This window comes from Pelodiscus sinensis, chromosome 6 (assembly GCF_049634645.1).
Source record: "Pelodiscus sinensis isolate JC-2024 chromosome 6, ASM4963464v1, whole genome shotgun sequence".
Classification (NCBI taxonomy): domain Eukaryota; kingdom Metazoa; phylum Chordata; order Testudines; family Trionychidae; genus Pelodiscus; species Pelodiscus sinensis.
Genome location: NC_134716.1, coordinates 36,052,930 through 36,065,975, shown reverse-complemented (window position 1 = coordinate 36,065,975; position 13,046 = coordinate 36,052,930). Strand labels below are relative to the sequence as shown.

Here is a 13,046-nt window from a genome sequence, read left to right as displayed (position 1 = left end):
GATAGAGCATCTATTTTTTTGCATTCTAATTTATCTGAATCTGAGAAGTGATCATATTTCTAAATTCACACAAAAACGCCTCAGAATCTGTACGATAAAGAACTTGTCCAAACAGTGATCTCATAAAGATCTTCATAAAAAAGCTGTTTAAACAACATTGTTATTCTCAGGTTTTATTTTTCCTCCCAAGCAATCTTAAAAAGTTAATGAGGGGTAGAAGGTGTGTTCTCATTCTTTCAGGCATATCAATATATTTGGCTCCAGACTAAAACAACAAAAGGTGTACTATATTTAAACAGAACATAAAAGAAACAGAAGAGAATTTCACTTGTTACTAAAACAATGCAACATGCTTTACTAATGACAGTGAATTATAAAACCCAGATCTATCCTTAGTATCTGAAAGAACTGACTACATTTGTAATGTTAATATTACAATGGCAAAATACAAAAACAGATTGCCAAGGGTCATGGAATGTGCACTAGTCTCTTTTTCCCCATATTTAGAGATAAAATATCACTTTTATCAATGAACCCACCATTAGCTATTTTAAATTGTTACTTCATTTTTAAACTAGTGCATTAGTTGTTAATTTTTTGCCCCATCACAGAATGGTTTTTGCTTGTGATGATAGCATTATAACTACCCCAAAGGCAATTAGCCGACTTAATTTCCAGACTGTCCTCTAAACAATTCAGAATTCTTTAAACTTTTCCAAATATTTGTGATAAATGTCAAAATATCAGTGGAATTTTAATCAGCACAAACTTCTAACAAGCATGTGAAAATTAAGTGAAAGCAAGTTTTCCTTTCCGATATTTGTTTTTAATCAGTGCCTCACTTAAGCTTAAAGGAACAGCTGAATAAATTCCTTGTCAGTTGAAGACAATCTACATCTGTTCTGCCATAATTTAGTATAACTGCTTTCCCATCAGGACTCAAGCCCAGCCAAATAACTAAGCACCCAAATCCCCACAGATGCTCTGCAACTGCCACAATAAGGCAGAAACAACAACAAGCAGCTAGCGCGTTCCTTCTTATAGCAAACAGAGAAAGCTCAAAACCCTGTAGGTGGTAACTTGCTATATATGAGTGCTGTAGAAAGCCACTGGCAAACATTCAAATACTCGCATTCCTTGGCTCAGCTAGGAGAGGCTCAGCGATAGCTAACAGGAGTAAGAACTATGGGCACAATGTATGAGTTCTACACAAGAATTATCTTCCAACCAGCAAAAGAACTGATCCAGATTCTGATCTCACTCTCATGGTCTCCTGTCAGCACAGGTTCAATGATGTCAGCAGATTTACTCCTTATTTGAACTGTTGAGAGAGGAGAATGAGGTTTCCTAGGAAATTGTTCCCTGATCTGTTTTATGGTCACCGTTTCTGGTGTGAATGGATAAAAGAGAGGAAGAGGACAAAGCACTTGGAAAACAGGTGAGCATTACCTGTGGATATATTGCAAATGACTTTCCATCACAAACATCATTAATAGTGGCTCTTCTGCTGATAGAATCTGATGAAAAGGATTTTTTTTCCAGTTGCCTTTCTTTCCTCTCTACCTCTCTTGGGCCCAGGGATCATGTTCTGGCTGAGGTCGGGAATATTGCCCTCTAGCCAAATTCATACCAAGACAACAGGTGTGTCTCTAAGGAGGGTATAAGAGACCAAAAGAGGCTCTTTAAATCCTCATCTACACAGGAAATGAAGCGGTTACCTGAACACTGGTTTGGTTTAATATGGTTTCAAATGTAACATGGTTTGCCTGGCTAGGGCAGATAACCATTTTTCAAACAGTGTTTAAGAAACATACTCATGGCAGCCCCTATCACATTCTAAACATTTTGGATGTGGCTCTGCCTTCACTTGTCAGTGGACTTGCACAACAAAGGATGAGTTTGGTTTCTAGTCCAGAGCGAAATTATTAAAATTCGTTTTGATGTGGCTGTCTCCCCACTCTCACTCTCTGGCCAGCTAACACCTGTTTAAATCACAGTAGCCTGAATTAGTTTTAAACAATGTTTGAAACGAGTTATAGTTCTGCTAACATGGCTGAATTCATTGGGGCTGCCCTGCAGCACTAAACACATTCATGATGCTTAAGAATCCCTTTAATATCCAGCATTGCCATGCCGAAGAAAGTCTCACAGTATCTACAGGAAGGAGGTGGCCAGCCTTTCCTGGTCTCTTGATTGAGTAATATATTTTTCTTCCTTCTCCACAGCTATTCAGATGAAAGCTTTTATTTTCTTTGGTGCAATAACTTTTCTCAGCTCTCCCTCTAGTATTCCCAAGAACAGAGCACATCTCCACGGTGGGTTAAATATCACCATTTTACACTTCTGCATTCCCAGATGGCCTCTATTGTAGGACAGAGAATCACCAGTTAATGAATCTGAAAACACTGTTGTTTTCTGAAGAAAGAAGGGACAAAGCATCTCCTTTCTTTCTATGTCCCTATGGTTTCATCAAATGCAAAGTGCTGAATAGTTTTTGAACAGTATTCCAATGCACAGGTCTGTTCACCAACAGAAACATAGATAGTATCTTCGCACTATATTACAAGAACTGAAACATGTCTTAATTAAGCAGCCACGGTTTAAAAAAATCTATTGAAATGGCTTAGACTGTGAACAAGTGAATGGAATAAATGACTATAATGCAGTCTTATTCTTTAGGGCATACTCTGATCACATGCCATGGTTAGGAAGCAAGAAATGTTTTCTCAGTAACTAGCACCACAATCAAACAAAGCGCTAATACACATGTTTAAAGTTAGGCAAATACCAAGTGTTTTGTTGGACTGAAGTCCATATGCATATGCACATTCTTGATTTGTGCACCTATGTCAGAAAAGTACAGCATTGTGCACATGTTTAAATTTGTACCAATATGCTGAGGAGTTACTTCATTCACCACAGCTGGTTAATCCCAGTTTCCCTGACATTTTGCGCACTTTGTACAGTTGTGGTCTTTCTTCTAATCAGGGTGAGAATGTTAATGGTTACATGGGATGGGGGACACATTCAGCATTTCTCCCCCTTTACTCAAGAAACAGTATTTGATACAACTCATTTCTGTTATGTCTTCACAAAATGTCTGTATCATTGTTTAAGGTTGATTACTGGTGAACATTTTAGAAGTCCAAAGGTTGCCTAATTTTGTTATTCTTTGTACAGTTTATTTACATATACTAAATTCCATCTACCCACCCACCCCTGGGTCAACCTCAAAAATGGCCATCTCCCAAACCAACCAATCAACCACACAAACAAACTGGTTCAAACCTCATTCATCCACCATAATAATACATTTTAAGAAATAATCACATTATTCTGGTGCAACCTCTACCATTAACTTTCAGTATGTTTGTCCCTTCTCCCTCACACATAGTTAATCCCATGTGTCCTGTATACAATTTTTTCCCACACTCCACTCACCATAACTCCAATATAGCCTTGGGACAAGTTTCTTTTTTCCCTTGCGCTTACCCATTTCTCATATTTCATCAATCAAACCAGGCAGACCCAAACAAATTCATGTCTTTCTCTTGCTGGATGGAGGCTTCATGATTCTTCTTTTGAGGAGGGGGGAGACTTCCAAGACCTTCCCTGCCTCTAAGCTATAGTAATAAGAGAAATATTCCTGACAATGGAAGAACAATCCCCTCCTGATCAGTGAGGAACTAAGAGTTAGCAGCAGTCTGCTCTGTACCTTCCCTATAATGGAACAAAAGCTGGGCAGTGGGGGATAATCATGTTCTAGCTCATTCAAAAAAGTCATTAGGGAGATGTGGCCTGACAAACTCTTTTTTTTTTCTTGGGAGAGTGTCTTGATGAGTTGGATGGGAAAACACTCCACATCTTTTACCAAGAACACGGGGGACTTTCATTTTCCTGCTATACATGCAGGGATGTATTTCTTGGGTCACATTAGATGCCAATGTTGTTCTTGCCCCTCCTTAATACTTTAAAAAATGTTGTTATGCATCCATTTTAGTAACACCGGTGAATATTTTTACTTTACTTTATTGTACTTTGAACCTCAGTGGTTAAAATATGAATAATTATTAATAATGTACCTCTTTGAAGAACAGACAGAAGAGAAGATGATGGTACCACACATCAGAGTGGCAAATTATTTCTTTATAGATAGATTCATGTATTTTTAAGATGTAATAGTCATAATACCCATCTCTCATATAACATTAGGTCTCATAGTGCCTTAAAAAGGAAATCAATATTAGCTCCATTTTAGAGCAAGAGAAACTTAGGCTTGGGGAGGTGAAATGATCTGTCCCACATGGCCAATGGCAGAGCTGAGAATAGATGCCAAATTTACACAGTCCTTGCCCAGTGCTTTAGTCACTAGAGAACACTGCCTCTTTTTGAATATAACTAATATGGTACACCAAAATCACAAACGTAAGTCTTTATATGCAGTCAAACCTGACTTATTAATGGAGGCAGGGGCGGATATAGGGCAGGGCCCCGTGCTTCAGAAAGCCCCGCGCATGCGCATGGCGTCACTGCGCATGCACCATGGCAAAGGGGGAGCCCCGCGGAAGTATGTTGCCCGGGGCCCCGCAAAACAATGTTGCCCAGGGCACCCCAAAACCGTCATCTGCCCCTGAATGGAGGATTTAAACATTGTCATTTAGTACTTTTATCAGAGGATCTCAAAGTGCTTTACAAACACTATAAAAAAGATCTTCATAACAGGTCTCTGAGGTGGGTAATTATGATCCTAATAACAGACGTTGTGAAAAGTCCCAATAACACAGACAGACAGAGAGTAAGTGACTTGCCCAAAAACACATAGTAAGTTTGTGAGAACTCTGGGTTGTTCAATATTTTAATCACAATTCTTGCTTCTTAATTTTCTATGCATATTTAAAGAGCTATGGAGAGCAGTTCTGAAGTACCATACAAAAGGCTTTCCAGTAACTGTATTTAACTATATCCATTTCAGAAGCATTTACCTGTCAACACAGCTAACATTGTTAGGCAAACACATTTCTACTTCATGTTGAAAAAGGTTCCCAGGTGTCACCATGTAGAAACTGTACTTGGGATAATAATGTTTCACGTACCTCCGATCTTGGCATTAAAGGCAATTCCTACTGTGCAGTGTGAGTTGTTTGCAATGGCTGCCACTTCTCCAGCGCAACGAGTTCCATGCCTGCAGGCAGAACAGACATTTTTTTGAAGCACATAACATTTGCCCACTAAAATGCAGATTGTCAGTGTTTAAAGATTTTGATCTTGCTCATTGTCAGATAAAAAAAATGTATCTTGGTGATTGTGTGAGATGTTACTATATGAGCCCAGCCTCTAGGGCATATGTGAGATGTAAAAATGATCATATTTGTGTTTGATAATTTCTTAAGGCTCTTTGGTCTGTTACAACAGTTATTGCATAAATCCCATCTCTCCCACTAAAACACTATTTTATCACCGTTATGATTGTCTTTAAATTCTTCAATGCAGATTCTTTAGCCACAAGTGTCTCTCTCTCTCTCACACACACATTTAATTGATGAATAACCTATGATGTCAGGCATTATGTTGGTAATTTAGTGAGGGCCTTATACATGTCAAAGAGGAAGCTGTATTATCTTTAAAAAGCATTTGGACAAATCTGATTGGAACAAATTTTGCAACTTGGTGCAGACCCAACTAAGAACAGAGTTCTGTATTGCATTTGTCGGCAGATAGGTGGCATGCAAACAGTGCTATGGGCATTTTCTTTTCCACACTACTTACATGATGCATTCTCAGCAGGCAGCCAGTCAGGATGGCTTTGTTCAACTCACAGTGCCTGCCATGCTCAAATCTTGTGACTGTTACAATACAATATACTGTAACACAACTTTGTTTCTCAGAGTATATTCCATAGGTGAATCTTATCCTAATGCTTTGCAACATTAAGTAATACAGTCACAGAGCTTAAATGAAAAATAAAATGGAGCAGATGAAGAAAGAAATGAAGAAGTATTAGAAAATAGAGAGTAGGAAAGAGAATGTTGATAATGTGGAGCTATATGGGAAAGTTAGGGGGCTTGAGAAGGCCACAGAGAAGGAAGTTCTAAAAATCAAATAAAAAATAGATGAGGGCCTCTGTGAGGATTTCAGAAAAGGTGGAGCTGAGTCAATGTTGCAAAGCTTGTGGTAGACAGACCTGTACACATAGGCGATTTGGAAGATGAAGGATAAATTTCAAGCAATACTGGTGACTATGCTATAGGCATTGAGCAAAAATCTTTTTTTTAACATTGGTATTAGACCAGTGATTTCAGTGACGTTGTTCCTGATTTACACTGCTAAAGGAGGGGATTTTTTGTGTCCTAGATACATACTTCCTGCCTTTTGAGACATTTAGCTGGGAAAACTGAGACAAAGCAACCAGTTTATTTGGTCAAGAAAGGTGGAATAAATAGAGTAGTAAAGATGTCAAAAATACATACAGATCATTCCCATAGTCTACCATGATAAATGATTATTGATAAACCTTCAGTTACTGAGATTATATACATTCTGAAAATCTGAAAACATTGCAAGTAATATTTTCAAGAGCTGCTACTTTAAAATAAATGTATTTGATTATTCTTGTCTTCATATTTTAGAGTTAATTCCTTAATATGCTTCCCCCATAGATCATGTAAAAATCAGAAAATACACACAGAAATGCTTTGTAATAGATCGTTTGAATGTATACAATCATCAGAAGGTCTTATAAACTATATATTGTAATAAAGTGAAATTTTGCCTAGAACTTTGAGAGTCTAATAACATAAAAATTATTTAAAATACTGAATACTGGGGTACAATTATGTTTCATAAATTTAAAAAAGATGAATAAAGAGATGAAACTAGGAAACAAAGACAGTGGTGAACAAAGAAAAAATATGCATAAAATTACAATAATAACCTCTAAGAAATGTCAAAGGGTGTCATTAATTTCTCATGCAACTGATAAACTATATTTGTATGAGATGAGTATCAACTTTACTCAGGAGACCATAGTAATAAGGTAAATGCTGATTAACCTTAATGGTGGATCAAGATATCAGAATTAGAATCCTCTCACCAAGTCATTTATTAGCTTATTTATAACTCACCAAATTAGATCATAACATCCCCCCAAACTTAATGTTTTTTTTTTCTTTAGAACTCTGATTTTCAACGTCATTAAAACCAAACTACCTCAGAGGCTATGTCTACACTGTGAGGTTTTTTTTTCCTGGAAAAAGATACGCAAATTGTGACAGCAATTTGCATACCTTTTTCTGCTTGGATTTTTGGAAGAGGCTTTTCCAACATTTGGCCCATCAATACAGGGCCAAATGTTCGCAAAACCTCCTCTTTTGGAAGATCCCTTATTCCTCATAAAACGAGGAATACAGGGATGCCAAAAGAACGTGCCTGTTTTTTCAGAAATCTTTCCGGTATCCCGGAAAAATTCTGCACTCTAGACATAGCCAAATTTGACATCACATTTCATCCTAAGATATTTCCACCCCCAAGCCTGGAGTAAATCACATAGGGATTTGCAATTATATGCATTTTTAAAAGTTCTGTTTTTCATTTTCAGATTTCCCCAGCAGTATTTTGACTCGTCTTATCTCTGAAACAATTTGTGCCTCAACAGTGCACAAATTCCTGTACTATTTCCACAGACTTAAAATAGTGAAACAGATATCTGAAATTTGATTAAGATTGTTTTGAAACTTTACATACATTTCTACTGTGCGTGCACTCAGAAAAATTTCAAACCACACACATACTGAATGAAGACAATACACTAGGTGCACCAGTTAGGAAGACACCTAGGTTCAGGCCTACATTAATGCATATTCTGCAAATGACAACAAAGGATTCCTTTATTGAACGTTTGCATTATACAAAACATTTACCCACCATCCCACTAGGATGTTGGTGCAGTCCCAGAAAAACATATGTCTGACATCCTACAGAGACATGCCTTGAGAAACTTTCAAGGGTCTGCACTTCATTTTCTTGGCTCCTTTTATAGTTTATAATGGAGAGAAACAAGTTCCCAGGCTTTTAAATGGCACTTTACAGAGATGCTTGGCTAAAAAGGTTTTGCACTTGTCCTTTGTGTTAATGTCAAGATGATGTAGTGCTGCAGAATGAAAGAATGAAGGAAATCTTGGTTATGATATATTTTGCCAATCTACAAACAGGTATGGTACCTAGAAATAAGAAAATAAGCTTTATCTGTTGTTAATTTATAAATAAGAGTGAGGAAAAACCCAGTCAAAATGGTATAAGTTCAGCAGCATTCAAACAAAGAGAGGAAGCTATCAAATTTCAAACCAACCTCCTCCCAGTTTATTATAGGCAGAGCTGGCATCGACATTTTACAATGTCCATTAAAAGATCCACTTTTCAATTGCTTAGGCTTTGCTAAATGTTATGTGTTTGGGTTGAATTTTTTCCATGGATCTGTACGTGCAGCTGGCTGAGTTCTTTTATCACTATATATTTTGTCTGAGATAGCTAGAACCCAGATTGCCAAAGAAAACCTACCAGCAATAATCAGTTTGCTCCTTTCCTCCTCCTTTCTGTTGCGTTTCTATATGAAGAAAGTTTGCTTGTTTGTTTGTCATTAATGATGAGCCAGAAACATGTCAAAATTTACTTGGGAAGACCTTAATTAAAGCTGGACTTATTACTTTCTGCAGTCTTTTCAACTAGTAGGGAGAACTTGCAAAAATATCTTTTTTATAAGAAAAGGGATGGAACATTCATAACTCCTACACATGCTACATTTCTCAATGTGAACAGGAATTGGGTAGTAGGATGCTCCAGGTATATACTGAATTGGAGGCATCACAGGATCAGAAAGCCTGGCTGTGCCATGAGGGACAGCTCTGTATCCTGAGCTCAGTTCATATCAAATAACCATGCACTTTCCTTTGCCGTCCTTCTCTTACTCACACACACCATTACTCAATTTATAGAGTTTGATCTTTCTGTCATTGAAGTCAGTGTCAAAATGTCCATTGACTTCAATAGTAGTGAGACTAGTGTGCATTTGTTATTATGATGATATAGTAATCATCCAGATTTGATAATCATATATGTAACAAGCCCAAATTACAAGTCTAAAGTGAAGAAGGTAGGCCAGAAGCAGCACTTTCAAAGGTCTTGCAGAAGTCTTTCTATTTACTAGGCAACAAAGCCCTCTCTTGTCTAGAAGTAGCACACTCCTAAAAGCTTTTCTTAGCATGTATCTGTATTGGTCAGTGGTGGAAAAAGTACCCCAAAAAAGTTACTTGAGTAAAAGTACTGTTACTTTGAAAAAAATGAATTAAGTAAAAGTCAAAGTATTATTCTGGAAAACTACATGAGTAAAAGTACAAAAGTATCTCATCTGAATTGTACTCAAGTGTCCAAAAGTAAAAAGTAGCCATCCTATTGGAATCTATGGTTAACCACCCAAGTTATCACAGAGCACCATTATTTTCCATTTACTCTGTGTGTGTGTGTGTGTGTGTGTGTGTGTGTGTGTGTGTGTGTGTGTGTGTGTGCGTGCGCGCGTGCACATATATACTTATCCTAGGAGGCAGCACTCCCTTCTCACTACACTCACGAACCTCCCTCTTTGGGGATGAGCAGCCCCGGCTCTCTCTCTGGCCATGAGGGAGGGCCAGGCTGTGGTGTGACAGCTCTGTCCTGTCCTAGTTCTCTTCCCCTGGCTGCCAGGACAATACATGATTTTTTCACCATTTAGATCCCCTTTCCTCCTCCCCTTTTCCCTCCTATTCCAATAGCATTTTTGATTGTGAGAGGTAACCAAGATTAAAATGAAGATGCATTCTATGAAGCCAAGAGACACCAGGACAATGAAGTCCCGCTGAATAATATACAAGCATATGTATTGTTTTCAGACTTTCAACAGTCCTGCTTGACCTGAATATCTTTTCTTTTTGTTGCCTACAGTCATATTTCACTTCTGCTTGCTTTATAAAGGTGATATCCCAGAAGCTTCATAGCAGAAGCATGTTAAATGCTGAAAGGTATCCTGACTATTGCTAACAATTCACAGAACTGACCACTGTGTAGAGGTGTATTCTAAAGAGACCATCTTTGATCATTGAGGGTATGTCTACACTACCACCCTAGTTCGAACTAGGGTGGTAATGTAGGCAACCGGAGTTGCAAATGAAGCCCGGGATTTGAATTTCCCGGGCTTCATTTGCATAAAGCCGCGTGCCGCCATTTTTAAATGTCCGCTAGTGCGGACTCCGTGCCGCTAGGTAGTATAGCTGCGCGGCACGGAGTCCGCACTAGCGGACATTTAAAAATGGCGGCGCCCAGCTTTATGCAAATGAAGCCCAGGAAATTCAAATCCTGGGCTTCATTTGCAACTCCAGTTGCCTACATTACCACCCTAGTTCGAACTAGGGTGGTAGTGTAGACATACCCTGAGTTACTTCGCCAGTATGCAGTCAGATGCCTAATACAACTGATTGGAATAAAATTGTGTAGAAAATTGCACATCCCTGAATCAGAGAATTTGTCATGCCCTCAAGATTTACATTAAAGTTGTATCAGTTGTTTAGAATGGTAATTAACAAATCTATAGTGAATTTATTCAGCAATCTCACAGTTCAGAATTCAGTTAGGTGAGTACTGTAAAAAGATATTCCTAACCATTTTGTTCCAATAAAAAAACAAAACAGAACAAGAACCAACAGTAACCGATCACCAGTGCAAACAGTGAACATTCAAAGTATTAGGTGTAATGAAAAATTTGGGAACAATTGATACTGTAGGCTGAAATATGGTTACATAAATCATTTGTCTAATAAATCCAACAAATAAATATTTCAAAATGAAAGCCTATTAATGAATATTTAGAAATAAGAGACAGTAACTAAGTTTGTCAGACTACCCAGTTTGCTATGAAGAGTTTACCTTATTCTAGTGGTGATCAAAGTATAATCCAGTGCAAATATCTCAAAGGTTCTTGAGTTTTTGTATTTAATTCTTCTCAACTATTTACATTTGACTGTCCTACTCCCCTGTGCTCTCATTCACTGTAGGATGGAGCACAAATGCAAGTTAAAGGAGCAGAAAAGCTCTCAAAGTAAGAGAAGACAGAGACTGAGCAAAGCCAGCTTAGCACACCTCTTCTGCCAAGAAGTTCACAAGAAGTTTTCCATACACAACGGTAGTCCTGTAACAAGAGTATTAAACTGGAACTTGGTTAACTTGGATTCAGTTCTCTCTCTGCCAAAGTGTGTGATCTTAGGTAAGTCTCTCTGTATTTCAGTTTTCCATCTATAAAACTAGAGTAGCAATCAGTCTATCCTTAGGATTTATGGGGCCCTATGCATTACTGGGATAAGAAGAGGCAGCTGGGTGGACATTAAGACCCAGTCCTGCCCCAAATTTTCAGGTGTGCTATGCAGCTGCATATTCTGCATACGGGTAAGGATGGCCCTGGTAGTAATAATTACCTTTCTTCTGGGGGTGCTGTGAAAGTAAATGTATTAATGACTGTGTGGTGCTCAGATATTGAGATGGTGCATTCCAGAGAAGTACCTCAATGGATGGAATTAGATAGAGCACTACCCGTGCTGGCAGTCACGTCCAACTAGCCAGCAAAGACAATCTCACCATGTTTCCTGTCAAGATTCTCTGTGTCTGCAGTGAGGCAGTCATTTCATAAACTCTGCTTCAGACACAACTGGACTCTAATTTTTCAGCCTTATTTAGCAATCAGCGTTCTTCCATTTGATCTTAATAGTCTCAATTATTTTGGTAGGTTATTTCAGATTTCTAACAAATATTGAGCTTTATTTTCATCTCCAGCATAGAACAAGTTCTCCTTGATTAAAAAGAAAATGATGGACAAGAGAAGGGGGCTGAAACCAAAATTTCAGCCAATGCTGCTTTGCAAACTGGTAAGAGGAAAAATCTGTATCTCTACTGCTCTGGTACGTTAAAAGAACCAGAAGAATTTGCTTGGCAATAGCTGAACCTACCTCCAACATTTCAAGATTTTTGTTTTCTAATGAAAGCATCAGCAATGTGGCACCTAACATTATGTGCCGGATAACTCATAATAGTACTTGGGGAGGTGGGGAAGGGGGGGGGAGGATAATTCTCGCCACTCACTCTGCCCAAATGGTGTCTGGGATGGATTTAGAACCTACAGGAATCTACTTTCTCAGATAACGAAATATGTTTTAAGAGCCTGTCTGTTGTTATTCAAGATTAGCTCCAGGTCAAATAAATAAATGAAGATACTGAAAAAATTGCATAGGCTCTACTTTCTCTTGGGATTTTAATAAAGAAGAAAAATAAAGTGGCAGAGAATGTATTTAAAAATACCAGGGAAAAAAATAAAAAAGATCCAGAAAATCAGATTTCCTTTTATTTCTTTTCTGTTTCCTTGTTAATGTAGGAAGAAGAGCTGCTGAATTCAGATACTGGCACTTGATTCAGGATACAGTTTCCCTTTGATTATTTCCAGATAATGAGAATAAAAGAGTAAAAATGACTCACTGAATTCAGAAAAACAGAGTAAGAGGAGGTTAGAAGCTTATCTGGTAAATATTCACAGTTATGTAAAACAAAGTAAATAGGTATTCCAAACATTCCAGTCCTGGGAGTTGTAATGGAAGTGTAAAGGGAGTAAACATGGCACATTAACTGTTTCCATGCAGTGTTACATATCTGATGATACAGTATCTGATTGGACATGCTATATAGGCATTGAAATTGCAGGAAGCAGTAGAAGAAGTTAACACACAGTACATTAAATTGTACAACTATGAGAAGGGGAAATCAGCTTACATATAAATTGCTAAATGTTGTGATGTAGTAGGGAAAGAGCAGCCTGTAACAACCCAGACTATGAGATATACTAGATATCCTGAAGAAATCCATCCCCCGCCCCCCCTTCCCCCCCAGATAACAACAAACTGGGATCAGAAGCAGAATTATACCTATAGCTATGCTGTCAGTCAGCTGGAATGAATGGCTTAATCTATTAGTTATATTCTGAA

The 13,046-nt window shown here is 38.0% G+C and overlaps 1 protein-coding gene and 1 long non-coding RNA gene across 5 annotated transcripts in view; one reads left to right on the top strand and one right to left on the bottom strand.

Moving 5' to 3' along the window:
* The window catches only part of PCSK5 (proprotein convertase subtilisin/kexin type 5), a 327,119-nt gene that overhangs the window by 192,286 nt on the left and 121,787 nt on the right, over positions 1-13,046 (bottom strand). For all 4 annotated transcript variants that reach the window (XM_025178860.2, XM_075931728.1, XM_075931729.1 and 1 more), the window contains one exon: positions 5,094-5,182. In XM_025178860.2, coding sequence (XP_025034645.2) covers positions 5,094-5,182 — 89 coding nt within the window. The remainder of the gene's footprint in view (positions 1-5,093; positions 5,183-13,046) is intronic.
* On the top strand, positions 1,017-12,368 carry LOC112543823 (uncharacterized). The gene is made up of 3 exons (XR_003087077.2): positions 1,017-1,438; positions 11,076-11,284; positions 11,848-12,368. It is a non-coding gene; the product is annotated as an uncharacterized LOC112543823 (long non-coding RNA).